Here is a 27,549-nt window from a genome sequence, read left to right on the forward strand (position 1 = left end):
CCAGAAATCTGTGTTTGCACACGCCCTGTATTTCCAGGTCTTGGCGGCAAGGACAACAGCTGCCCTTTGCTAAAGCCTCTGTGCGGTGTCGGGCAACATGCTCTTTGGCTGTCACCATGCGGTCCCTGCCCAAACCTTGGCCTGAGCCAGGTGCCACTGTCCCCAGGGATGTGGGGGCCTCAACCCAGGCAGTGGAGCTGGACTCCCTGCCCTGTTCTTTCTGAGCTTGCAGAGCTGGGCTGGCCACCCTGGTGCCTCGAGTGGGTTCTGCACGGTGCAGGCTGGAGCTTGACTTTCTAGAAGATGCTTTAGACCCCAGCATCTTCTCAGAGACGCTCCAGGGAGACTCATAAGCAGCGTCTTGTAATAAAAATCACATGAAATCTTTTGTCTTTCTTATACAAATGTAAAATCTTGGCCCATCCCAAGCCACCTTTGGCTACGTGCAGAGCCAGCTGCGTGAGTTGTGCTGCACCTGCGCGTGCCAGTGCCTGCGGAAATGTCTGCCCAAGATGACGCATTCACAAATCTCTAAAAGTCTTAGAAAATCTACTCTCTCGTACACTTTTGCTCAGAGGAGTTCCATGTGCCCGAAGACATACCTACTCTGATTTTTGGCAAAGTGACATCCATGTAAGATGACTGCTGACCGTGTAGAGTTATGACTGAAAAATCGGGTTACACACATGTGCTGTGAAAGGATTGCCACGGTAAAAGGAGCACGTCCACCGCCTCACATGCTGCCCTCTCTTTTTCTCCGGTGAGGATTTTAAGATCGGCTGTCTCAGCAACTTTCAAATATGCAGTGTAGCACACTGTTCATGGCACTTACCGTGCCGTGAACATTAGGTCCTGGGGACTTGTCCTTCTTATAACTGGACTTCTGTTCCCTCTGACCACCATGTCCTCATTTCCGCCAGCCTTCCCGCCCCTGGCAACCACCATCCTACTCTGTCTCTCTGAATTTGGCTTTTTTTGGAGGGAGTGCTTATTTTTTTCTTCAGGAAACACAAAGGTTTAAAAAACAGTAAAGGAGTTCCCTGGTGGCTCAGCAGGTTAAGGATCTGGTGTCGTCCCTGACTGTGGCTCTGGTCACTCCTGTGGCGTGAGTACATTTCCTGGCCCGGGAGCTTCTGCACACTGAGGGTGCAGCCAAAAACACAACCAAAAAACAAACAGAAAACAGTGAAAATGTGCCACACACAGTTGTCCTCTATATTATCCACACGCTGCCAGGAGGACTCAGTTGCCATCTGACTGAAATTACTACGAGTTTTAAGAACGGTGCGGACGCTGACAGACGCGTCCGCTAAATCTAAGGGGGATGGGGTCGGGGCGGGGCTGCCGACCTGGACCAGGAAGGAAATGCGTGCTTTCCAAGGGAAGGGAAGCAGCATCACCGTTCAAGCCGCTTGTTTCCTTCTGTTCCAGAGCCTGGCCAAGCTCACCGATGGCTTCAAGAACAGCTTTTCTCTCAGCGACCCTCTGCAGGAGTTCCCGCACAATCCAGGCGCGCTGGGCGACTCTTTGCCCCAACAGTTCTGTGACGCCGGCTCTCAGACGGACATCATCGGAGAGGTACGGCCGCCGGGCGGGGGCAGAGCCCCGGGCGCAGGAGATGAAAGGGCTGCCTTCGCGCGCTGCCGCTCATCCGCTTTAATTGTGCACTTTCTCTTCAAACACATTTTGGCTTTGGTGCCATGATGTGTGTAGAAAGACTCCTGTTTTGCACATCCAGCTGTCCTGCAGGTTCACTGGCCTGGGATGCAGTAGAATTGCTCATCACCCTTGTGCCGGGGATGCAGATTCTCAAAAGCACCTGGAGTTTAGATGCTTTGGGACAGACAGGTGACTTTTTAGAGCAGGGATCAGCTGCCTTTTCCTGCCAAGGTCCGAGATGGTATTTCAGGCCCTGCTGGTCACGCAGTCTCTGCCATGGCTCCTGGGCTGTATCGTTATAGTGCAGAGCAGCCACCGGCCATGTGTGAACAAGCGAGAGGGGCTTGTCCCATTGAAGTTCCAAGAAAACTTTATTTACAGAAAGAGGTGGTGGGCCAGATGTGGCTTGGGGCCACAGTTTGCTGAGCTCTGGCTTAGACCAGTGATTTTCAAAGGCTTTGTGGCCGTGTCACCCTTGGGTTATGCTTTGATGCTGCTGCTTATTCTTCTAAAAGAACGTCAGGACATTGAATTGAATTGAAATTGATTTTTATTTGGGACTTGGAAGAACTTCTGAATGCCCATTTTGATCAAGAGTGAAGCCTTGAGTTAGCCACAGAAACAAAGTTGACAATTACCATTTGAAGCTAGGCAATGAATACCTAAAGACACGCTTATGGTAATGGCGTTGAGTGAAGTTTTACATTTATTGGTTACAAATTGAAAAACAATGTGGACGGCTTCTTTTTCTTTAGGCTTATTAACTAAAGATGAAAAACCACTGGAATGTGGAATGCCCCCCTAAAATTAAATAAATTAAAAGAAACAAAGGAAAAAAGCCACTGATTCAAAAACTCTGAGGTTTTTTTCGTTTGTGTGTCTATTTGCCTTTTCTAGGACCGCTCCCACAGCATATGGAGGTTCCCAGGCTAGGGGTTGAATCCGAGCTGTAGCTGCCGCCTACACCACAGCCACAGCAGCGCGGGATCTGAGCCTCGTCTGCAGCCTACACCACAGCTAAGGCAACGCCGGATCCTTCACCCACTGAGCAAGGCCAGGGGTCGACCCCGCAACCGGATTTGTTAACCACTGTGCCACGACGGGAGTGCCTAAAAACTCTGGATTTTAAATAATTAGCTAACCTTTTTAAATGTTGACAAATAGGGCCTCTTTGAGGAGAGTATAATATAGAAAATAATGACTTTGTGTCTTGGATGCCCTGAACTGTCCTGTTTTCAGTGTTCCCCTCATTGTTCTCAGAAGTACACCTGGGCATTTTTTGGACCAGGTGTATCTTTGGTTTAAACGGAGAAGAATGTGTAAGTCAAAAATGTCTGGCATTTTTGCCTAAAGATTTTGGCATGAGAGAAGGAAAGAAGCACAAGACTTACTGAATTCCATGAATAATTCATCGCTACTTAACATAAGTTTAGAATTCCATTTTAGAGACTCTTTAGTTTGAGAGAAACGGGTAAGATTGAAGGTTCTCTAATAACCTGGGTAAGACTTTCTAAAAATGTCAGGTGGGGAGTGGCTGGTTATGCTGCTGTAATAACTTCAGCAGTAAATTATCATTGCTTAGGAGTTTACTGCCACTGGCCCTGGGTTGGCAGCGTCATGGCTGTTATCTCGATGTAAATAGTTGTTTCCATTCTCTTTTTTGACAGATGAGGGGATCAAGAAGCCAGGATACCTAAGGGCATGTAGCCAGGAATCAGTGTCTCTGATCCCTAAACCCTCATGCTTTCTGCTGTGTCATGTTGGTGTAGAAAAATATATCAAAAGGCTCTAACTGTGTTGGTCAGCTTTTTGCCCCATAACAAGACACTCTCAAACCTAGCATTTTACAACAGCCCACTTTTATTAGCTCACACGAAAACTGTGGGTCAGGAGACGGGGCTGGATCCTCTGCTCCAGGGGCTCGCCTCAAACTGCAGTCAGGGTGTGTTAGCCAGGGTTCCAGTCTCATCAGAGGGCTTGGCTGGGGAAGGGCCCACTTCCAAGCTCACGTGATTGTCGGCAGGATTCAGTTTCTCACACATTGTTGCACTGAGGGCTTCTGTTCCTTACCGTATAGATCTCTCTAGCGTGGCAGCTTGCTGCATGCACGCCAACAGAGTCTCCAGTACGAAGGAAGTCACAGTCTTTTGTGGTCGAATCGCAGAAATGACTTCCCACCAATTGTGTCCTATTGGTTATAGTCAAGTGTAGCTCGCTCTTGAAGGGAGGGGATTTCACATGGGGTGAATCCCAGGAGGTGGAGGCCACCGGCGGCCGTCTTCGATGTCTGCCTGCCTCACTGAGGCGTCCCTTTGAGTTAGCTTTGTGGGATGAGGGCTGATAGAACCAAACATGCTTTTCAAGCCCGCAGCTGTGCAGGCACAGATTTGTAAGCAGTAAAGTCCTCACCTTGGACTTAAGCAGTCGGGGTACATGCTCTGGGGTACACAGGAATTATAAAGCAGGAACCTGTTTGGCTGTAAGCTTCTTTTCTGACTACAATGTTCATTTTATTCTCAAAGAAGAGTACAAAAATAGAGCTTGGGGGTCCGTAAATAGCATTGAGAAGAGGTTTAAGAGATGGCATTTATGTCTTGATGAAGAGTCCGCTTTCGGGGTCTCTAATAAAGAAGATGACCAGGTGACAGCTCATGTCCAGTGTGGACAGTTTCTGGAGATGTGATGCTACAGCCTAAACATATCCATAGTGGGGAGACCGTGGAGGGAGGCCTTGGATAGGGCTGCTGAACTGTGTAAAATTGTGTCACATCTCACTGGCGAATGCATAGTCCCTTATGAGGCATTTCTTCTTCTTGCCATTCAGGGCATTAAAGGTGGAACGAAATTCCCCCACTGACCTGTCTCCAAACTCAAATCAGTAAATTCATTGCTGATCATTCAAGTAGACTGTTTTCAAATAATTTGTTGACACGAACGAGATCATTTAAAAAAAAGTGAAGACTTAGTGGCCATCATATATGGCCTAGATCTGGTCACATCTCCAGATGGAGCCGATTTACTGAAACTAGAGTCATATATTTGCAGGAACGAAGGAAGAAGTATCCAAGGGGAGCTCCAGTTACCTCCCATACAGGTCTTGTACTTTTTGTGTGCGAATTTGTTGGCTTCAGTGCAATTGGTGTGACAATATTTAGGGACAGCTAGTGATCACATCGGAGCACTGCATTTCAACTTGAACTCCTAAGGTGATGGGCCTCAATCCGAGGCTTTTCCGTACCTTGCCTTCTTTCCTTTTACCATTTTTGTTTTTGTAAGTTTTAATTTTTTGGCCACGCCCACGGCATGCAGAAATTTCCTGGGCCAGGGATCAAACCCATGTCACAGCAGCGATCCCGGCCACTGCAGTGTCAAGGCCAGATACTTCAACCACTGCGCCACACGGGAACCCTCTTACCTTTGGTTCTTTAACAGCCTGTATAACAGTTGAAAGGGTCCTGTAGCCCAGACCTCACAGGGCTGGCCAGTTTTAAGGAGAACACCATTATTTTGTATTTATTGAGGAATAAGAGAATATGCTGCATAGGATGAGATGCATTCTTGTGCTTTTGTATTAACTTGGAGTAATTCCCTATTTTTTTTAACTTAATTTGTGGAGTTCCCTTGTGGCTCAGCGGGTTAAGGATCTGACATTGTCACTGCTGGGGCTCTGGTTACAGCTGTGGTGCAAGTTCAATCCCGGGCCCAGGAACTTCCACCTGCCATGGGCATGGCCAAAAAAAACCCCTTAATCTGTTGTTGCGGTTTGGAATCACACAGTAGATGAATATGCCTCGACTGTTTTAAAGAAAAATCCACTCGTGTTGGGAAAGCAAAAGTCTTTCCAGCCCCGCTCCCAACCCCTATAATAAGAGGTGGCAGCTATTATTTGATGTCTTTTCTTCTAGACCTTTGAAAAATGGAAATTAGAAGATGAATTAAAGTATTCTTCATAGTTGCTGAAAAATTTAATGAATTTTCTAGTTTGAAAATATGTTTTTAATATGTTTTCCTTTTTTTTTTTTTCTTGCTTCTGTTCCGAAAAGTTTGTTTTCGATGATAAAACAAGACTTGTGGACCGAGTCAGGCTTAACTGGCAGTATGAGGAAGCCAGAAAGAGGTAAGCAGCTCCTTTTTCAAATCTTGCCTTCCACGTACTTTCTTTCTCCTGTGGAAAGAGGTTTCGTGGAGTCCCAAAGTGTGATTTTACCCACTTTTTATCAGAAAGCAGCGTCTGATGGGGCACAGAATTAAGGATCTCCCTTTATGCACTGCTTCTGAATCACAGGACAGAACTTCACGTGCGTTGGAAATGCGAAACTCCCAGTATTGCAAACAGTTATAAAGACAGAATTTAAGAAAGAGAGAGCCTTTTCCATTGCTCCTCCTCCTCTTAGCTAGCGGAGAACTCCCTCCCTCCGACCAGCTTAAGCAAAACTTCTTTTCTATATGTGGCTTCTCATTCCACAGGTTAATGGGAGAAGCCACACATCTTGGTTTAAAAGACAGTTTAATAAGGATTAGGTCAACAGGTGATCCCAGGACCTAATCTCCTCCATTTTGACGGACAGAATTGAAACGCAGTCATTTCTCTTGACCTGGGTTGTAAATCGCCTGCCTTCTGCAAACTTGACCTTGTTTGTGCATGTTCGACGTGCGGCTCTCCCTCCCGCCCTCCCAGCCTCAGCCGGGTCTGTGGGCAGCATCGTGGGGCAGGATGTCGTCCCCCACAGGCGCTCAGTATTTTTAGCCTGTCACATTTGTCCCCATGTCTGCCGTTTCCAGTCTTCTGGCCCAGCCCTCTCTAACTTGCATGTTCTCTCTCTCTCTCTCTCTTTTTTTTTTTTTTTTTTTTTGGTCTTTTTAGGGCTACACCCTAAAAAGCGTATGGAAGTTCCCAGGTTAGGGGTCAAATCGGAGCTGCAGCTGCTGGCTTACACCCCAGCCAGGGCAATACTGGATCTGAACCATGTCTGTGACCTACCCCGCAGCGTGTGGCAATGCCGGATTCTTAACCTACCGAGCAAGGCCAGGGATCGAACCTGCTTCCTCATGGATACTAGTTGGATTCTTAACCCGCTGAGCTACGACGGGAACTCCATGTCCTCTTTTTAGAGACTCTCTTTTGTGCCTTCTGGAAAGAGTCTTAAATTATTTCAAAATTTGTGCTTTGGACAGCTGCGAAGGCTGTCTTTTTCAAAAACTTTCTTGAGTCACCTATGAGCTGCTCTTGGGGGAGGGGGGTGCTTGGGGGTACAGGAGAGAAGGAGCACAAAGCCCAGCAGGGCGAGGGGGTCCATTCTGGAAGCCGAAGAGTTGGGCCCACCCAGTATCCTGTAGCATTCGTGGATGTCTGCAGATCTGCTTTGCTGCCTTTGCAGCAAATGTAAAAATAGCAAGCACAGCAGCTCCCCTGTCCCCTGCTGGAGGGCCACCTTCAGCTGTCACGGGCCCTGCGCTCAGGGCCTCTCCACCTGGTCCTCCCGGCTCTGCCTGACGTGCGCGAGGCGGGCTCCACACCTGCACACGGACCTGCTGCTGCGCCCCTTCCCTCCGCGCTCTGTCCTTCTCTCGCTGGCGCTTGGCAGATGCCAGTGTCTCTTCTCAATAAGCCTCTGCTCCTTCGTGCCTGTTTCTGCCGCGCCCTGTGGGTGTTGGAGTTTGCTGTGGTGTATTAAAACGCAGAAAATAGATGCTTGCTACATTTAAGAATGTAATTGGTGTGCATTTTGCTGTGACATTTACTAACCAGAGCAAGAGATTTCTTTGTTTTCTGGCGATGAGGTCGGTACCCAGTGATAACCTTTGAATCATGGAGAGAATACGTTTGGGGAGAAAGTCCAGTCTTTAAAACCATTACTCTGGAGGACACTGAGCTTCATCAGGATCTTTTTAAATGAAGGGAGTATTTCAAGGACACCAGAAGCTTGTTAGCAAATGCAGTGCAGCTGCACAGGAGGGTCCCAGCCCTTTTGTGGGACAGCAGGGGCTTCCAGAAACTCCTCCCTGAGAGTTCCCATCATGGCTCAGTGGTTCACGAATCCAGCTAGTATCCATGAGGACACAGGCTCGATCCCTGGCCTTACTCAGTGGGTTGAGGATCCAGCATTGCCCTGAGCTGTGGTGTAGGTCGCAGACCTGGCTCGGGTCTGGCAGTGCTGTGGCTCTGATTAGACCCCTAGCCTGGGAACCTCCATATGCCGCGGGTGTGGCCCTAAAAAGACAAAAAAAAAAAAAAAAAAAAAAGAAAGAAAGAAAACAAAGAAGGCAGCGCCTTTCTGGGCTGCACTGGCAGCATTTAGAAATCAGAGCTGTGTTGTAACGACGTCCTGGGTTGGCTCACACAAAGCACTTCAGCTCCCAGTGGGGCAGGGTAGGGGGATGAGAAGGCAGGACTTCCCCCCTCCCAGGGGACTTCTGGCCATGTCCAGAGGCATTTTTGGTTGTCACAGCTCTGGGGGAGGTGCTGCTGGCATCTCGTGGCATCTTGACATCCTACAGCCCCCAGGACGGCCCCCAACAAAGAACGTTCCAACCCAAATGTCACATGTGCCAAGGCCAAGGACCCCCACTCTGCGCTGGAGGACTGTGACATCTCAGTAAGGCCATGTCTCCCCGATTTCCCGATGGCTGATCTCTATGCGTGACCCCACCAGCTTCATCCACACCCCGAAGCTGTGGGCAGAGGAGGCTGGGGGGTTGTACTTCCATCCAGCACCTGCCCTGTTCCAGATGATTCAAAAGAAATTGTGTGGTTCGTGTGATGCCATAAAGACGTGTGGGCTTCGAAGGTCCCCTGTGGCACAGTAGGTTAAGGATCTGGCGTGGGTTGCAGCTGAAGCTGGGATTTGATCCCTGGCCCAGGAACTTCATATGCTACAGGTGCAGCCAAAAAAAAAAAAGGTCTTTAACCTGCTTGGGAGATAAACTCCCCCACAGCCAACAGAAATATGTGAGGATGCCAGTGGTTCTCTCTGGGGGTGCGGATACCCCCAGGCAGTCCCTGTGATGTGTATGTGTGTGTGTGCGCATGCGCATGCGTGTGCAGATGCACACATGCACGTATGTACACACATGGGCCAGAAACGTGCAGATATATGCTTGTACATCTATGCACACCTGACACATGCATGTTTACATATATATGAAAGCGCTGTTTTTGTCAAAGGCACAATCGACAGAGACCTCCTCTCTTCCCACCTCCTACCATTAATGAGGTGTTTTTGTTTAAACATTTGAATACATTCAGCCCAGTGTAGTTCAATGTAGTACATGATGCGCAGCTTTGAGAATGGGTATCACTATCCTCTGGACGGACATGTAGACGGTCCAGTTTCTCCTTGTCGCACATGATGCACATCTGCTTACAAGCCGCAGCCTTGCGGAAATGGCTGTTGCCTCGGACAGAGACCTGGCAAGGGAACACGTGGGCCGAGAGATGTGTCCTTGGAAAGTGCTGCCACATACCACCCAGTCGTCTTGACGCTGCCACGCGGGCGATGAGAGCCCGGACTTCTGTATCTCTTCAGCGTGTTCAGCATCACTAGTCTTTGTACACTTCAGCAGAGAAACGGACAAAGACGTGACCTCAGCCGTCACGCGCAGAAAGGTGTACTTTTCACCGGTGATGCAGTTGGATGGAGTTTCGGTTAAGTTGCCGAGTCTGAATTTTTTCTTCCAGTCAAGTGCCACATCGCAGCATCCCATCCACATTAGATCCCATCAACCACTTGGGGCGGGGGGGTGGCCTTGGTCCCCAGAGGCTCTTTTTGATTCTCCTGACCAGAGAGAGGGCACTGCTGGCCTCCAGTGCGTGGAGGCCCAGGATGCTGCCAAAAACCCTCAACACACAGGACGGGCCCTCAGCAAGGACTTCGGTGGCCAGAGGTTCTTGCTGCCATTGGGAAACCTGACTCTTGGACCTCCTGTTTTGTTCCGAAATCCCTCCTGGGGTGTGAACAGCAAGGGCCCAGGAGCAGGGTGTGAGCCTGTTCCATCCACGTTGGCCCTTCAGAGTTCCTCACCCATGCAGGGCCTCAGAGCTGGCAGGCACACTTCTGATTTAATGCTTGGAGTTGGCAGGACAATGCCCTCCCCAAGACGGCCACGTTAATCCCCAGAACCTGTGACCGTATCGCCTTCCATAGCGGAAGGCGCTTTGCAGGTGGCATTACGTTAGGACCTTGAGATGGAGAGATGACCCTGGATTATCTAGACAGCTGGGTGTTCTCCCAAGGGTCCTTGAACACAGAGGGAGAATCAGAGGAGACGTGCGGGCAGACGCAGAGGGCAGAGTGACACAGGGCCAAATGCCAAGGGTTGTGGGCAGCCCTAGAAACTGCGGTGAAGTGGCTTCTTCCTTAGAGCCTCTAGAAGGATCACAGTCCTGCCCATCCACTTTTTACTTGACATCTTTTTTTTTTTATTTTATTTTTTTTATTACTCAATGAATTTATTACATTTGTAGTTGTACAATGATCATCACGATCCAACCTTGGAACTGTAAGATAATAATTGTGTGTGTGTGTGTGTGTGTGTCTGTGTTTGATTTTGGCCGTACCCACAGCTCATGGAAGTTCCCGGGCCAGGGATCGAATCTGAGCCGCAGCTGCAGCCTACACCACAGCTATGGCAGCGCCAGGTCCTTAACCCACTTTGCTGGTCCCGGGACCAAACCTGCGCCACCACCGAGACAACACCAGATCCTTAACCCACCGCGCCACAGCGGGAGCTCTATACTGTGTGTTGTTTTAAGGCACCAAGTTTGTGGTAACTTGTTAGAGAAACAAAAGGAACTAACACCGTGCCCCTGGCCCTCCGCACTTCCTCCACCTGCAGTGGGATGCTCAAATGGTCCTGTGGCCTCTGCCCTCCTTCTGGTCACTTTGTCAGAGACACTTCTGCGATCATCCTGGACAAAGTAGCACTGCCCCGTCCTGACCCCATCACCCCGATTGTCCCAGCAAATGTCACCACCCGACCTGCTGTCTACTCACATGTTTGCTCTTTTAGCGCTTGTCTTTCCCTGCAAGAATGTAAACCCCAGGAGGGCAGGGATTTTTGTCTGTTCAGGCCATTGCTGTAATTCCAGCAGTGAATCACCCGGTGAATATTTATCAACCGAGTCAACAGGGGTCCCCTTTGGTCACACTTGCTCTTTGGCCTTCACCCCTGCAGGTGGGTGAGCGCAAGGAGCCCTGGGGCCCAGGCGCGTTGCAAGCCAACCACTCTGCTCCTGGCTCCCTTCTCCGGGGCCCCCGTCCTGCTGCGAGCCTTGGGGTGGTTCCCCTTGACCTAAGGAGAGAAAGGGCATCTAGACATGCGTGCCTGGAGGGGTCCGATGGAGGGAGGGCACAGTCTCTCCATTCCGGGACCGTGTCCGCTGGGAACACCACCGCCCCGAGCTCGGGTCCCCCTGAGTCTTCATGGTCACTCCCAAGGGCTTGTGGTCTTGGAACCGGAACCCCTGTAACAAATCCTCTCCTTGGATGCTGGAGAAAATGGCCTGGGAGCTGGGCCCTGACGGATGCTGGAATTGCGTCTGCCCATATACTGTGGAAGGGCTTTCTCAACTGAGAGGAGAGTGGGATTGGGGCAGAAAGTTGTAGAATGGCAAGTTTCTTGGGGGCAGGGGAGACTAGTCCCTGAGAGAGTTCTCTGAGGTTCGTTATATGGTTGAGCAGCACTTCAAAGGTGGGATCCTGATTTTTTGATAATTAAGTTTGGTGCTTTCATTGGACTTTCACCTGCTTAAAAACATCCTTGAAGCATTTTTGTTGCCCAGTGGTTGATCGCTGTGCCCTCTGTTGGGCGCTGTGGGTTCTGGTCCCCTGATGTGGTGGCACTGTGGGCGCCAGTCCCCGTGGAGTCATCACATTCTGCCTCTGTCCCTGCACTTGCTTATGGTTAAGGCTGAACTGCAGAGTGAGTGCACTCCTGACGTGAAACCTACTCGACAGCGGGTCCCACAGGTACCAGCTGCACCTGGCAAGGCGCTGGACTCAGTACACTTTGTAGCATAGTCAGGACCACCCTGTGTCCTCCCGCCCCCCGGAGATCTGTGACACTTAGGGAGGGTCCGTGTCATCAGGTCTCGAGCGCAGAGCCACCCAGCACCAGGTCAGGCATTTCATTCCAGTGGCCTTTTCCGTGTGTTTTTTCATGCATGATTGGAACAGCCTAGACCTGGGAAGGGAGCTGCAGCAGGCAGGTCTTTGCCAAGAACTAAATCTAGAACCAAGACGTTCCTGTTGCACAACCCAGGTAACGAGGACCACAGTGAAAGCACAGTGCTTTTGAGATTCTGTCCAGGGACTCTCCACGCGGCTACTTCCACGATGAGCATCGTTGGAGAAGGGTTTCCCATACACAGGAAAGCGTCACGTCCCCTGTTACCCACTAATGTGTGGAAGAGAAGCCCGCCCCCATGGCCACACCCGTGGCAGATTTAGGTTCCCAGGCTAGGGGTCGAATCGGAGCTACACCTGCCAGCCTACGTCACAGCCACAGCAACGTCAGATCAGAGCTGCATCACAGCTCACGGCAACGCTGGATCCTTAACCCACTGAGTGCGGGATCAAACCCATATCTTCATGGATGCTAGTCAGGTTCATTTCCTCTGAACCACGATAAGAACTCCTATTTTTTTAAAAAAAAAAAAAAATTTTTTTTTTTTTTTTTGGCTGCTCCTGCAGCATGCATAAGTTCCCAGGTCAGGGATCAAAACTGTGCCACAGCTGTAACCAGAGCCACAGTAGTGACAGTGCCCAATCCTTAACCCACTCGGCCAACAGGGAACTCCAAGGTGTCACTTTTAATGGCAGTGTTAACAAAGAAGAACCTTGCATATCTAGATTCGAGATTGTTTTTCAGAGTTGGGAAATCTTCAAGGTGCAATAAATATGCTGGACAATGAGGGCTTTTGTGTATTTCAGATTTGAAGGAGGCTTATGAAAAGTGAACCTCATAATCCCAAGCATTGGTAGGATTTCTAGAGAATTCTCTAGACCAAACCACCACTCTCATGGTAACTCGTTTTGTGTTTTCAGCTCTAGGTCACGTGTAACCTCCCCAGACAAACACTTCTTCCTCCCTTCAGGAACAGTGCCTTGGATTCCGAAGGCTGACCTTCCGATAGGAATATTTTCACATTATTGGTTATAAATTTTAGAATTTTCCAAAGCCATTTTGGAAGAGGCAAGCCTTGTTGAAGCAGTTCTGATGACGCAGATGGCTCCTTATTTTTAACCTAAGAGCACTCGTTCCAGAACTGTGCACAAACTTTAGCTGTTTCCATGGCAACACTCGCGGGTCCGACAGGAACAAAACATTCGGCCCGTCCAGCTCCGCTGTGTCTTAGCGTTTGTTGCCAGGATGGGTCCTGCCGTTCCCTTGTCGTCGGGAATTGCTGCCCTGCTAGGACTCCAGCTGAACTTGATCAGTCCCTTGGATTTTCCCTTCATTTCTCAAGTGACCTTGGATCTGGGTTTGGGAGTGAGACGGGGCTGGGAGAAACCCAGGAAGGCATCCCTAGTCCCTGCGTCTGAGCTCCGCCTCCCTGGGTCAGGCCCAGAGGAGGAAGCCTGGAGATGCTTTGCATTTGCAGAAGTCGCTCTCTGCAGAGCTGTTCTTTCAGAGGGGGCGAGATGTGAGGGCAGGGAGGGAGAGTGGGGTATTCGTAGGCCCGTTTTCTTTTTTCCCCCACCCTGCGGCATATGGGGCTCCCCGGCCAGGGATCAGACCCGAGCCACCGTCTTGACCTAAGCAGCAGCTGCAGCAACACTGGATCCTTAACCCACTGTGCCAGGCCGGGGATCGAACCCGCGTCCCAGCACTCCCAAGACGCTGCCAATCCCATTGCGCCACAGTGGGAGCTCCTCGTGGGCCCTTCTCGTGCCACATGCTCCAGATTCAGACGTCTGGAATTTCCAGTGTCAAGTGAGAGATGAGCCGAATGGCCCCTTGGTTCAGTGAGCTGATTTCACTGCCCCCCCTCCCCCCGAGTCAGATCTCCGCTGAGACTTTTTTGAACTTTGACTTTTCATTCAAATGGCTGTGTAGGGAAAGAAAACTAAGGAGAGGAAACCTAACATCAGATCTGCAGCTGTCGTTGACATCTGAGGATGCGAGGCTCCACGCTGGCACTGCATCCAGGAAGGTGGCATGGGGACCTATCACGTCCCCCCACTGTCAGACGGGGCCGTGGCTTGCCTGGAGTGCCCTTTCTGTTCCCGAAAGCGGCAGTATTTTAGCAACAGATGTTCTATCGTTGATCACAGAACTTAGGCATACATCCAAGCAACTGGGGAGTGTTCTGGATATGCGAAACAGGCCTCAAAACTGTGGAATAGTCAAAGTGCATTTTCTTCTTTGAAAAATGCAAGTCATGTTTGCGATTTCCACGTGAAAGGCGAGGGTGTGAGCAGTTTCTGCAGCCCAGATGCAAGTTTCCACTCATAGTTGAATGGCGTCTGGGTTATAGCAGAAGAGGTGTTCGGGCAAATACAGGAAGGGAAAAATGATTCAGAGTTGACTTCTGCCTACATGAGGCCCACTCAGGGGACGGAACTTGGAAATCACACTGTGAACATGACGCCGGAAGCCTTGACTGGGGACTTGCTTTCATTTCTTCAGGATCCTAAGCACACGGACGATGCGTATTTTAAAGCCTTAAGGGCCTTCGTGAGAGATTATGTATAGATAGGCCATAAAAGCGGTCACCTATCAAAAATAAGAGGGCTTGATCCCTGACCTCGCTCGGTGGGTTAAGGATCTGGTGTTGCAGTGAGCTGTGCTGTAGGTCGCAGACGCGGCTTGGATCCTGCGTGGCTGTGGCTATGGTTAGGAACCTCCATATGCTGCGAGTGTGGCCCTAATAATAAATAAATAAATAAATAAATAAATAAATAAATAAATAAGAATCAGAGGAGTGCCCTGGTGGCTCAGCGGGTTGGGGCTCTCGCATTGTCACTGCTGTGGCTTGGGTAGCTGCTCTGGCATGGATTTAATCCCTGGCCTGGGAACTTCCGAAGGGTGCAGATGCGGCCAAAAAAAGTTGGAGGGAGGGGATTGCTTTTGAAAATATGTCTGCTTGTAGTATGAGAATGATTAGTGTGTATTCATTAGAAGGCCAATATTACTCACTTTAGTTGAGCCCAAATAGGCTTTCCTGTGGATCAGATAGTTTGCAGTGACAAATTATGAGGACACAGTGGATTTGCTCATTATCATCCATCTCTTTTATGCTGACTCCTTACCTTTGGCGTGACTTGATCTGTGGTAGAATATTCTAGCAGTTTCATTGGGTCTCATGTCTGGTTTGCTGCTAACTGCTTTCTGCGTCTGCTGGGAGCATTTGCTTGGGCTTCAGTTCTGTGACTGCCACGGATTTTAATTACACTAATTAGACATAGATGGACCTTTAAGCCCACTTGGACTCCTAACCTTGTTCAGCTGCATCTGTCATTAGTCTTTTCGGTGACATGATTGGGCACCATTTTCTACCACATTTGCAGGACATTTGTTTTAAGTTAGAAGAGAACTTCAAAAAATAGCAACAACAACAACAACAGCAAAAGACAAAAAGACAAAAAAAAAAAAAAAAAGGAAGAGAACTTGCTTATTAATAAAGCCACTGACATTCAGCTGTTTTCTTTACCTTCTTGGGGGGGGGACTGGGCTTGAGTACAGTGTGTACATTTAAACGCTACCTTGTGTACTCTTTTCATGACTGTGGGTTTTTCTGCTTGGTTTAGTACTCGAAGAAGGAGCCTGGCCTGGTTCTCCAGCTGGGCTGACTAGTCCCTGCGCTCATGTCTAGTCCGGGAGGAGGAGCCTGAATTGGTTCAGGGATGGCCGGGAGACTTTAACACCCGCATGCGTGCCAGTTGATGGGCAGTATCTGCAGGAAGCACAGTGTTGAGAGGGATGCTGAAGTCTGATCCGGCTTTGATGAGAGACGTGTGTCCAGTGGGGGCAGCCTCAGAAGCACGTTCCCCGTTCCCATTTCAGTGGGGATCATCATGTGGGTGCCTCGGGCAAGCCCCGTAGAGCTCCAAGGCCACTGAGCATCCTTCTCACCACGCCGGGCTGCCTGAAAGCAGCGGTCAGACTTAAGCGAGCATCAGAAGCGCTTGGAGGGCTTGTCAGAGCCCAGGTTGCCCAACTCCATCCGCAGAGTGTGGCCTTCGGCAGGTCTGGGGTGGGGCCTGAGGTTTGCATTTGCAACAAGCTCCCAGGGCACACTGAGGTACCCCACTTTGAGAACTGCTATCTCCGAGGCTAGAGGGCTACGTGCACCTGCCACTCTCCTGCCCCCACAGCTCTCTGGGGATTTTGGTTTGGGGCCACAGCACGGGGTTCAGGTCAGGTCTGGAGTTCCTTCTTTCTGCCCAGAAACAGCCCCCATCTCTAGCCACATATGAACTTAACGGGCTTAAAACATCCTGCTCCTCTGAAAGGATGCTCTGAAAACGCGAGCTGCACCTCCTCCACTCGCTCTCATTCCGCACCGCCGCAGGACACCAGCAGGGATACAGTCTGTCTGCCAAGCAGACATGGGACGTTTCAGCCCGTGGGTGGTGGTGAGAGCCGTATTTTCACCCCTGGCGGGGGGGGGGGGTCGAGCTGACAGGGTTAGTGCGGCTGACTGGTTCGCATCCACCCAGATGTCCCCCACGCCACACCCACGCTCGCCAGGGCCGCCTCGCCGTCTTTCATGTATTTGCTGAGTCGTTTGTTGCTCGTGTCCTGCGTTCAGCTCTTGTTGCGCACCTGCTCTCCGCGAGGCATTGTGACTTTCCCGTGTGGTCAGGACCTGCGGCACTGTTGAGCCTCACATGATGGGGGCGTTTCTCTCCCCGGACTCTCTCAAGGTGGGGTCAGCAGTTGGGCAGGAGGCTGGGAGCGTCTGGTGCGTGTCCAGCCACCAAGGAGGGGGCGCAGAGAGCAATGAACTGGCCCCGTCCTCCTCCAGGACAGCCCTGCGTAGGAAACCCCAGATCTGAAATAGCGCCTCGCCCATGGGCGCTGCGGGGACTGCCAGCCTTTTTGTCAGGTCTTTGAAACAAACGGGATACGGTTACTGTCATCCCAAATCTCACAGGCCAGGGTAGATTATGCAAAGGACTTACACGTAATTTCTATTACACCTCATTTCCAGATCCTTTATTTATTTATTCATTTGTCTTTTTAGGGCCGCTCCCGCGGCATATGGAGGTTCCCAGGCCAGGGGTCGAATCGGAGCTATACCTGCCGGCCTACACCCCAGCCACAGCAACGCCAGATCCCAGCCGCATCTGCAACCTACACCACAGCCACAGCAATGCTGGATCCTTAACCCCACCGAGCGAGGCCAGGGGTTGAACCTGCATCCTCATGGATGCTACTCAAATTGGTTTCCACTGAGCCATGACGGGATCTCCTGGGGGGGGGTGGTTTTTATTTTATTTCATTTTATTTTTTGGCTGTGGCATGCAGCTGCTTGATGTGGGATCTCAGTTCCCAGGGCTGGGCTTCATCCCTCGGCAGTGAAAGTCCTGAGTCCTCACCACTAGACCACTGGGGAACTCCCCCAGATCCTTTATTTTTGTCGTTTGGGGTTTACTCAGTGCAGTGATTCCAGGATTTGTCAGAGTGAGTTTCTAGAATCGGGGCGATGGCGTGCAGCGTGTGAAGACGCTGTTTTAACCCAGTCTTGTGGATGCTTTTGCCTCCCTGTCTCGCAGGGTGTCGAGTATCCAGCAGCAGCTGGCCCAGCTCGAAGGCGAGTCCTGGCCGGGCATGGCCGAGGCCGACAGGGACCGGCTGCAGCTTGTCAAAGAGAAGGAGGCCCTGCTTCAGGAGCTGCAGCTCATCATCCAGCAGAGAAGGCCGGCGGAGGACGTGGCGCGGCTGGAGGAGGAGCGGCGGCGCCTGGAGGAGGAGATCCAGCGAGCACGGGCCACGTCCGCGCAGGGCGCCACGGAGAGGTGGGCTGGCCGCCGGGGTTCTGGGGCGGTCCGGGCGTGCTGGGGACTGGCGTCCAGCTCGGGGCCAACTGGAAAAGCTGAGCCAGAGCTGAATTGCTGGATTGCACGTGGTTATTTAATCTCGGGCAGCTCTGGCCTGGCGGGTTTCCTCGCCAGGGGGAGGGAGGCCAAGGGTGGAGGGAGCATGCACCTCCTTCCGCAGAGGTGCCAGCTCTGCCCAGGGCTCCCGAGGCTCCCAGGGCCTGTTCAGAAGTGGGAGAGGGGCGTTCCTGCTGTGGCACACCAGGATCGGTGGAGTCTGCAGCACCGGGACGCAGGTTCCATCCCCGGCCTGGCACAGTGAGTGGGTTAAGGATCCACTGCAGCCTAAGTTGCAACTGCAGCTGGGCTCTGATCCCTGGCCTGGGAACTCCATATGCCATGGGGTGGCTAAGAAAGGGGAAAAAGTGATAGAAGTGGGAGAGGGTCGAGAAGGGGACAGAGCGAGGGAAGATAGAACCTCTTCTTAGAGCCCACCTGCACCCTCCGCAGGGGCTGCATGCAGCGCGCCCCTGTGTTTCAGGACGCCCCCCAGACAGGTGGGCTCCGTGGCCTGGGTCTGGCTCCCAGGAATGGGTGGAGCTCACAGTTGGCCTGGGGAGGAGGCATTGCACCCGTCACCCCACTCGGAGTAAAGCCTACTCAGAGCAAATGCGGACTTGCCTCCGCGGCTGACGAGGGACTATGCAGTGGACGTTTCCGTCTGTCCTCTGGTGCTTCTGCGTTGTTCCAGCTTGTCATTACCTGCCGTTCGCCCCTTGGTCTTCTCTTGTGCCTGTTCCGGGTGGGAGGGCCTCGGCGTTCCGGTTGATTCTCCCTTACGGGGGTGGATTCAGTCCCACCAATACCAGCTGCTTCTCAGGACCCCACACCCTTGATGGTTTCTGCCCCCACCGTCTAGAAATCCCAGGGCACACATCCAGGGACCCCCGCAGAGCAGGTGTTATGCTTGATGCCTGGGTTCAGGACCTGGTCACCTAAGCTCGTTCCCTTGATGTCTCTTGTGGGACCCGCCCAGGAAGCTGCGACCTCGGGTACAGCGCCCTCAGCTGGGACTGAATTGGCCCAAGGTGCCCCCCCCCCACCACTTCTGGCCTTGGGTAAGGAGAGGGGTGTGCACAGCTGCTGATGAGCCCCTGTAAACACTCAGTCTTCCACCTCCAATGCCGGGTGCAGCCAAGTGCCCCGTAGGGTTCCCTGAGCAGTGACGGTGACATTCTGGGCCTGGCCCAGGCAAGCCTATTTCTCTCTGCTGCCTTTGTTTGAAGCCCGTTGGAAGATTGGAAGCCTGGGGTCCTGAGGCGGAAGCTCCCCCCGCTCCCACCCCGGGCACGGGCTGTGGGGTGTTAAAATTTAATCATTCAAACCTAAATCAGTTTGGGGGAGTTTATAGCTGAATTTCTTCTTAGGAAAATAGGCTTGTTATCTTTGAAATCGACCAACGGATTGGTTTCTTACCCGCAGGATTCTCCTTCAGGAAAAAAGAAACTGTCTCCTGATGCAGCTGGAAGAAGCTACCCGCCTAACGTCTTATCTCCAGTCCCAGTTAAAGAGGTGGGTAACTGGAAGGGAGAAGACCATGCTTGATTGGCACCACAGAAGGACGTGTCCGTGAACTGCCCCCTTCCCTTTAGCTTGCTTTTCTCTCCCCGAACTTAGAACCTGCAGGGGTTGTGAACACAGGACAGAAAAGTGGAGACATGATATCGTTACGAGTTGCTGCTGATTCATGATCCAAGGATGGTGGGGAGAGCCCAGTGTGACTTCAGAACAGCAAATCTGAAGTCAGACTGAGCCAAGGACTTGGTTACAGCTTCAGAAGTGTATATATCCATCCGCATCCATGCACCCATATGTTTTTATTTTGAGCATTTTTTTTAAAAAGTATGAATATCTTTAAAGTCACATTTAGGAGTTCCCGTCGTGGCTCAGTGGTTAAGGAATCCGACTGGGAACCACAAGGTTGCGGGTTCGATCCCTGGCCTCACTCAGTGGCTTAAGGGTCCGGCAACGCCGTGAGCTGCGGTGTAGGTCGCAGACGCGGCTCGGATGCTGCGTTGCTGTGGCTGTGGTGTAGGCTGGCGGCTACAGCTCTGATTCGACTCCTAGCCTGGGAACCTCCGTAAGCCATGGGTGCGGCCCTGGAAAAGACAAAAAGACCAAAAAAAAAAAAAAAAAAGGTCAGATTTCAGATTTAGATGCTCTGGGGACTAGCTCCTGTTTTCAAGCCCTTCTGTGTTGTGCAGCGTAGTGTGAAGGGCTTTCTGTGTGTTGCTTTCTCAGTTACCCTCCACGGAGTGCCTTGAGGCAGGAAGGGCTGTTATCAGGGCGCCCAGTGGGAAAATGGAAGGCCCAGAAAGGGCGCAGCGCTTGCCCAGATGCATTCAGCGGGTCTCAGTTCGACCTAGAACTTGAACTCGGGCTTGAGGGCTTGCTGGTAGCCACGGCTCTCGACTGACCCTCAAAGAGACCGAGGAAGTGGTTACAAAGGTGCCTTCCAGCGCTCACGGGTGCTCGAAGGCACGCCTGGGCTCCTGGGGCCACGAGGCGGGACTTGGTTCTGTATGGAACCGAACGCAGCGGAACCGAGGCCGGGCTTCGCAGCCTTGGCAGCTCGGCAGGCCCGGCCCCGGCCGCAGGCCGCCCTGCTCAGCTCGGGGGCGCTCTCGTTTCAGCCTGTCGGCCAGCACCCTGACGGTGTCCTCGGGGAGCAGCCGCGGCTCCCTGGCCTCCAGCCGGGGCTCCCTGGCCTCGAGCCGCGGCTCCTTGAGCTCCGTCAGCTTCACGGACATCTACGGGCTCCCGCAGTACGAGCGGCCCGACGCCGAGGGCGGCCAGCTGCTGCGCTTCGACCTCATCCCCTTCGACGCCCTGGGCCGAGACGCCCCCTTCGCCGAGGCCGCCGGGCCCTCGGGCTTCCAGAAGCAGCGGCGCTCCCTGGACACGCCCCAGTCCCTGGCGTCCCTGTCCTCGCGCTCCTCCCTGTCCTCCCTGTCCCCGCCCAGCTCCCCCTTGGACACGCCCTTCCTCCCGGCCTCGCGCGACTCGCCCTTGGCCCCGCTGGGGGACGGCGGCGTCGAGGGGCCCGGCCTGGGCGCCTTGGACCGGCTGCGGGCTCCGGCCTCGGCCCTGGGGGAGGAGGAGCTGCCGGGCCCGGCGTCCCTGCCGCCGCACGGGCTCCCCGGGGACGCGGAAGGACCTCGCGAGAGACAGCCCCAAGCGGCGGCTGCCGCTGCCGCGGGTGCAGGTACGGGGCCCCCGGGCCGGGGGAGGAGGCTGTGCCAGTGGGGAGACCGGGTGCGGGGAAGACCCGGGAGCTCCCGGGGTAGGACTGCGCCCGCTCTGCGGGCTTCTTCCTGGGCCCTCGAGCTGCCACCATAGATGCCACGGCTCCCCAAACTGGCAAAGGAGTCTCTCCCAGGTACCGGACCTGTTTTCGCAATGTGCTTAACTGTTGAAAATGACGGTAAGAACCACGCATTCCTCCCCTGGGAGGCGGCTAACCGGGTACTTGGGCCTCGGTGAACTCCCTCTCCAGGGTGTGTACCAGATGGAGCTTTCTCTGTGTGGCCGCATCTCACCAGCTTGGGGACGGTGTCTGGTTGGGACTCTGCAGAAATCTCTGCTTCCTTTGTCCCTGTGGCTTCATCTCTTTGTCCTTCGACCTTGTGATTTTCAAGGATGTAACTCCATCAAAGGGGAAGACGAAAGTAACGCATTCAAAAGACATTTGGCATACCTTCAAAAGACATGCCAGCGAGTCCAGTCACGTCTGCTGAGTCAGTTTCTCTGCTGCTCTGGAAATCGAGAAACATGTAGCCGTGAGAATTGCATCCACCCAGTCGGTGGTAGTTCAGCCTCCGTTGGGTGGCAGGCTCTGGCTGCTTGTAGCCCCTGTGGAACACCAGACTGCTCTGCTGGAGAACAGTCTGGTTGATGGCTGGTGCACAAAGCGGGACCTGGGCTCCAGCCCTCCCCATCTTGACCCCGTGCGCTTTTGTGAGCCAGCCTCCAGCGACCTTGCCGTCCTTGATTTTTAGAGAAGATTGGGACCAAGGCCCCTCCTCCCTGGAGTTGAGCCCCTTTAACTTGTACTCTCACCACCAAACTGTTTGAACGTTCCACGTAGGCTGGCACTCGGGGATTTGTGTAGCATAGCGCTTTTGGCCCCTGGGACACACGTGGCAGTGTCTGGGGGCTGGTGGGGAGGTGCTCCTGGCATCTAGAGGGCAGAGACCAGGGACACTGCTCAACATCTTACAGTGCACAGCACGGTCCCCCCCCCCAAAAGGGTGATCCCACCAAAATGTCAGGAGCGCCGAGATAAGAAACCCTGGTTGGAGTTCCCATCGTGGCTCAGTGGTTAACGAATCCGACTGGGAACCATGAGGTTGCCGGTTCAATCCCTGGCCTTGCTCAGTGGGTTAAGGATCCGGCGTTGCCGTGAGCTGTGGTGTAGGTCGCAGACTCGGCACGGATCCCGCGTTGCTATGGCTCTGGCGTAGGCCGGCGGCTACAGCTCCGATTGGACCCCTAGCCTGGGAACCTCCGTAGGCCAAGGGTTTGGCCCTAAAAAGACAAAAAAAAAAAAAAAAAGAAAGAAAGAAACTCTGGTCACTGGCTATAAGTCGTTTAGCAGCAGCAAAGGATAGACACATAATGCGAATACAGAGCCAGGGTGGTGTCATGGAAATGGCTTCAAACCAGCAGCTTAGAGACTCAGATTCTGTTCCCTGCCCTTTTGACTCACTAGCTGTGTGACCTTGAGCTCATCTTTGGACCCGACTGAGTCTCAGCTTCGCTGGCCTTGAACGAGGTGGTCTTTATGGACTCTTCCATTTACCACATTCTGTTACCTGTCAGGTTTTTTTTTTTTTTAGTGTATAACCATGATGGAGATAATGCAAAAGAATAGTCCTTTGTAGCATTTATGTGTTTAGCCAGAGATCCCTTGTGTTCTGAGGCAGCCCTGGGCCTTTTGGCATCTCTCTTAGTTCGGTATCTCCCCCTCTGTTTGCAGACACACCTTTCTATCCCCAGATACATTGTTTCTGTAATTTGCATATACAGAGGAATTTCCTTCACTCCGATTTCTTTGTTATAATCCCACGTTCAGTGGTCCATGTTTGCTACTTTCATTCAAAAAGAAAATGGAGGAGTTCCCGTGGTGGCTCAGCAGGTTAAGAACCTGACTGGTATCCATCAGGATGCGGGTTTGATCCCTGGCCTCACGAAGTTAAGGATCCAGCGTTGCCGTGAGCTGCGGCATAAGTCGTGGGCCTGTCTCGGATCCCGTGTCGTGGTGGCTGTGGTGTAGACTGGCAGCTACAGCTCCAAATCGACCCCTAGCCTGGGTACTTCCGTATGCCTCAGGTGTGGCCCTGAAGAAAAAAAGAAAGAAAAAAGAAAATCCAAAATGAGGACTCAGTTGGGCATCTGTTGGTGCTTGGGTTTACTTTTCTCCCTGCCTCCTCTCCCCCGCCCGGTGCCAACCTTTCTTTTGAGATGGAGGAGTTATCGGTCTTATGCGGGAAATCCACATGAGGCCCAATGCCCCTTCTGGGCCAGGGGAAAGCTCGGGTGGGAAGGAAAAGAGCTGACTTGATTTCTGCTCCTGATTTCCTTTGCTTTCCCACGGTCTGGCCAACAGTAGGATGCTTAGACAGAGAGGTTGTGCAGCAGTCTGATACTGCCGCCTGGTGGTGCATTCGTATATGACACTCCGTAGAGGGGGCCCTTGCAAACAGGAGATGATTGATTCAGTGAGTGAGTCCTAGTGGGTGCTCCCAGGGGGCTCGGTTGGGTAACCAGCTTTAGGCATGGACTCAGGGTGACCCCTTGCCTTGATGCGTGTGGTAATTCCTGAGCCCAGAGTCATCGTAGCTTCAGAAAGTTGGCAAGGATCTTCGGACTCATTACATGAACCCCGCCCTCCCCGTATGATGCAGTTCCCTCCACCCTCCAGTCTGATGGCGATCAGCTTTGCAGGCTAAGTTTGACTCAAGCGAGGTTTAGCCAGATCAGATTTTAGTAATGTGCAATTCAGAATTGCCCAAACCTGTAAGGAGGGCTCTAGGAATGAGTTCTTTCACTGCCTTTTAAATCAGCTTAAGGGGACTGAAGGTGGGACAGGGGACAGAATCAGTCTAAGGGGACAGGGGAGTGGGGAAATAGAGTATAGGCATTAACAGTTTTTACATGTTTCCTGCAGGTTTATCTTCCCCAGATTTTACAAAGTCAGAGGTGTCGCGATTTTGAAATCCATTCCCGTTTTCATTTCCCGTTTTCATTTGCTAATATAAGTCCATAAATATCTTGACTTTGTTCTTGTGTTTATTGATGTTTTTATAGCATTCGTGCCCTGTTGAAAACTGTCGACTTCAATTCTACGGTTTTTTCACCTTGTGCCTCTTTTTCCCTTTTCTCTCTTCTCTCACGCGGCTGGCCAGAAACGTTCACTGTAAGTGACCTTGGGCTCCTGCTTCCCCTCGTTGGTCAGGCTGAGACACATCTCCATGCCGTGTATATAGGATGCTCGGGGCGAGGTCACGAAGGGCATGGCTCGCGGCTGTTCTGCAGTGTAGCGCAACGGTTACTTCTTGTTGTTGTTGTTACCGCTTCAACAATATTCATCCCGGCTACAGAAGTGGTGGGGAAAGCTTTTTTCTCAAAGCTTGCAGTATGTTTTGCCTCCTTGCCTTTTTTTTCCCCAGATTTCAGTGCTTTCACTGTGTGAGGCCAGCACCTGGCAGCTTTGCCCACAGTGTGGTCTTCACCATGCTTTCTTCCTTTTCTTCTAGCAGCGTCGCTGTCCTTCGGTCTCAGTGTCTGTCCGTCTGGGGTGAATGGTGGAACGGTCAGAGGCATTAAAGGCGTGTCTGGAAGACCGTGGGTTCCTTCTGTCCCTGGCCTCGCTCCCCACCATCCGCCTTGTGGCCTCGAAGCCCGAGAGCAGACTCTTGGGGCGTGTGGTGTGGGCTCTGCGCTGTGCCTTTTTCGCATCCAGGGAAACTGCTGACTGTAGCTCTTCCGTCGCCCCCTGTCCGGTTGCTCCGTGGATGTGCTAAAGCGGGAGTCCCTTCATTTCCTTGCTCTCTTCATCCAGCTTCACTGCAGTGAGAGAGGAATGTCCGAGTTGCAGCACTGGCTTGACCGGCAGTTGCCTGGATCGATGGGTGGTGTTGGTTCCTTAAAGGCCCGTCAGGCCGAGCCTCAGAGCCGGGGATGGACGTAGTGAGCAGTCGCGTTTGCTGGGGATCCGTGCAGCAACCCGAGGGGCCCCCCTGCGCTTCGGAGCTGGGGGCTCTCGCTCCTTCACGGGGCGGGGGTGACGAGACGAGCCGGGCGTGGGGGGGTCGTGATCTGGATCCGAGCGTCTCTGCCTCTGGCCACCCCGGAATGGAGCTGCTCTGTCCGTGCCTGAGGAGGGGCCGGTGGCCCCCAGGCTTGGCGCTGCAGGCCTTGGGAAGGTCAGCTGTTGTCCGCAGTTGACACCGCGAGACCCAAGGCCACGGCCCTGCCGGTTTTGTACCCTGCTCCACATGTTTGGGTTGAAATGTTATGTGGATGTGAGTTGGTTGGAAAGAGGCCTGCGCGTCGGAGGACTCGCGCTCCCCGCCCCTCAGCCGTGCGCAGACACCTGCAGTTTCAGGGTCTGCAGCTGAGGTGGCTGAAGAAAGTGGGAAGACAGGAGGGGTCTGGATGCTGAGCCTGGGCTTCGTGGTTCCAGTCTGAATTCTAACTGTGCTCGCCCCCCTTGAAAGCATTCGGGCTCCCGGGTCCGCTGTCACATGGGGCGAAGGCAGACGGCCCGCCTCTTGTCACTGCTTTTGTTAAGAGGAACTCGTTGCGGTGAAGGACGGAGTAGAAAGAGTCGATGAAACAGCACAAGGGAAAATGTCACTGGCTGGCTGTCTTTGGCTCTTGATTAAAATAGACACGAGACAAAAATAAGCTGCTCTGATACGGGCCTTTCCGATCCCAGGAAACAGTTCCAGAAGCAGAGCTGGGCCCAGGGCTGCAGCACAGGACCCTGCAGTTAGACGGGGTCAAGGAGATGCTGCAGTGGCCGAGGCTGGGTGCGCCTGTGTCCTCTGAAAGTCACTGCCTTTGTGTTAGCGTCTGTTTTGATGGTTTCGGAAACTCCTGTTTTCTGATTATAAAGTAACGTGGTCTGTGTTTATTGTACAAAATGTGGAGAATACCAAGCGGCACAAAGAAGGAAATGCCCCTCTCACCTCTCGGAGCGCGCCCTGCTGTCCCCATTCCAGGGATGTCCCTTTCCTGGGCTTCGGGTGTGACAGTTTCTCAAAGTGCCACGCCAGGGTCCTGTGTCCTGCGTGCTCATTAGGGAGGCGAAAAGAGATTTATGACCGTTTAAAGAGCTTTCGGAGAAGGAGCCAGAAGCCAGTCCGTCCTTTCAGTTGTTCACTCTAAGACAAGGCTTGGGCACAGCGGGTGTAGACACATCTGCGCACGCGGTGGCCTGTCTGAACGCTCAGCCCCCTTGTGCTCCGATGTACAGTGTTCATTTCTTGGCCTCATGGTCCCTGGCCTCCCCCACTGTCACCTCCTGAGCCCGGCCGTGTCCCTTCTTTGCAGCAGTGACTCTTCGAGAAGACAGCGCCAGGAGGCTGGAGCGGAGGGCGCGCCGTGTGTCCGCCTGCCTGTCTGACTACTCGCTGGCCAGCGACAGCGGGGTGTTCGAACCTCCCACCAAAAGGTTAGAAGCTGACCTTCTCCCCGCCCTCGCCTAACTTCCCACAGTGTCCCTGGTGAGCACACCCCAGACCCCTGCTGAGACCTGTCCGGAAACTGCGTGTCCCCAGGGGACACCTTTTGGGGCGGCGGGGCTGTCGCAGCCCGCACAGAACCCCTCTGCTCCCGGGTGGCCTTTGGAGGCTGGCCTGGCCCTGTGCTTCCAGGACCCCTGCTTTCCCGCTGGCCCTGGAGGGTGTCAGCCCAGTAGAGCTGGAAGAGGGGGACCAGTCGACAGCAGAGACCTGCTTTTCTAGAAAGGACATTCACTAGAAATGGATCCCCCCGCTTCTTTCCTTAGCTGGAGGAGTCGCTTTGCAAGGACAGAGCAGCCTTGGCGATTCTGGGCTTTATTTCGTTTGATACCTTTGATGTCTTTATTTCACCTTAGGTTTCAATACACTGTTTATTTATTGCAGAGCTTTTAAAAGTTCACTTTTGTCCTGAATATCACGTGAGGTTTTGAGACGTACTGAGTTCATTCCCCAGCACCAGCACTTTTCAGCCGGTGCCCTCCGAGATGACGTCATGGATCCAGGGGACCTGCCACGCCTTTGCAGTCGCTTAAAGTGTTGGCATCGCACCTTAATAAAACTCTTCTGGGCATGAAGTGCCCCCAAGTGACAGGGCTTCTGTCAAGCCCGCGGTCTTGAGTTCGGCTTGGATAACGGGGTGCCTTTCTGATTGTGTTCAGGAGTGAAGATGCTGAGGAGCCAGCACACGGGGACGCTGGCGGGAGCGAGGGCCCCCAGATCCACGTAGGCTTCCTGTGAGTCCGGGGGCTCCTTCCCCGCTGCTGCTGAAGGTGGTGGGTGGACTGAGGCCCGCCTGGCGACTCACCTCCGCACACAGGCGGCGGTGGGCATGGGGGTGGGGTGGCGGGACCCACGTGATCTGGCTGTTGCTCCCCAGCCTGAGGACCCTCCACCCCATCTCAGCGGCTTCAGGGAGCGGACAGGGTGGCGGAAGGAGAGAGGGCGAGAGCAGCTCCGCTGCTGTCCTCCAAGCCCGAGTCCCAGCTGGGGACCGTCACTCCACGGAGCCAGGGCTTCTGGGCCGAGACGTAGGGGGCAGGGTCCGGGCGTCAGGAAGTTACTGAGGGAGCCGCCTGAGCTCTCCCCCTCCCTCG

General features: G+C 53.0%; 1 protein-coding gene across 1 annotated transcript in view; it reads left to right on the forward strand.

Moving 5' to 3' along the window:
- WWC3 (WWC family member 3) overlaps positions 1 to 27,549 on the forward strand; it is a 115,832-nt gene that overhangs the window by 67,863 nt on the left and 20,420 nt on the right. Inside the window, exons 7-13 of the mRNA XM_013985877.3 lie at positions 1,432 to 1,578; positions 5,703 to 5,776; positions 17,382 to 17,624; positions 19,128 to 19,217; positions 20,339 to 20,910; positions 26,265 to 26,385; positions 27,115 to 27,189. Of these exons, the coding sequence (XP_013841331.3) occupies positions 1,432 to 1,578; positions 5,703 to 5,776; positions 17,382 to 17,624; positions 19,128 to 19,217; positions 20,339 to 20,910; positions 26,265 to 26,385; positions 27,115 to 27,189 (1,322 nt within the window). The remainder of the gene's footprint in view (positions 1 to 1,431; positions 1,579 to 5,702; positions 5,777 to 17,381; positions 17,625 to 19,127; positions 19,218 to 20,338; positions 20,911 to 26,264; positions 26,386 to 27,114; positions 27,190 to 27,549) is intronic.

The sequence above is a fragment of the Sus scrofa genome, chromosome X (assembly GCF_054392235.1).
Source record: "Sus scrofa isolate SSC_HxYL_T2T_F1_AM1 chromosome X, Sscrofa_HxYL_maternal_Yorkshire_Landrace_v2.0, whole genome shotgun sequence".
NCBI classification, from domain to species: Eukaryota; Metazoa; Chordata; class Mammalia; order Artiodactyla; family Suidae; genus Sus; species Sus scrofa.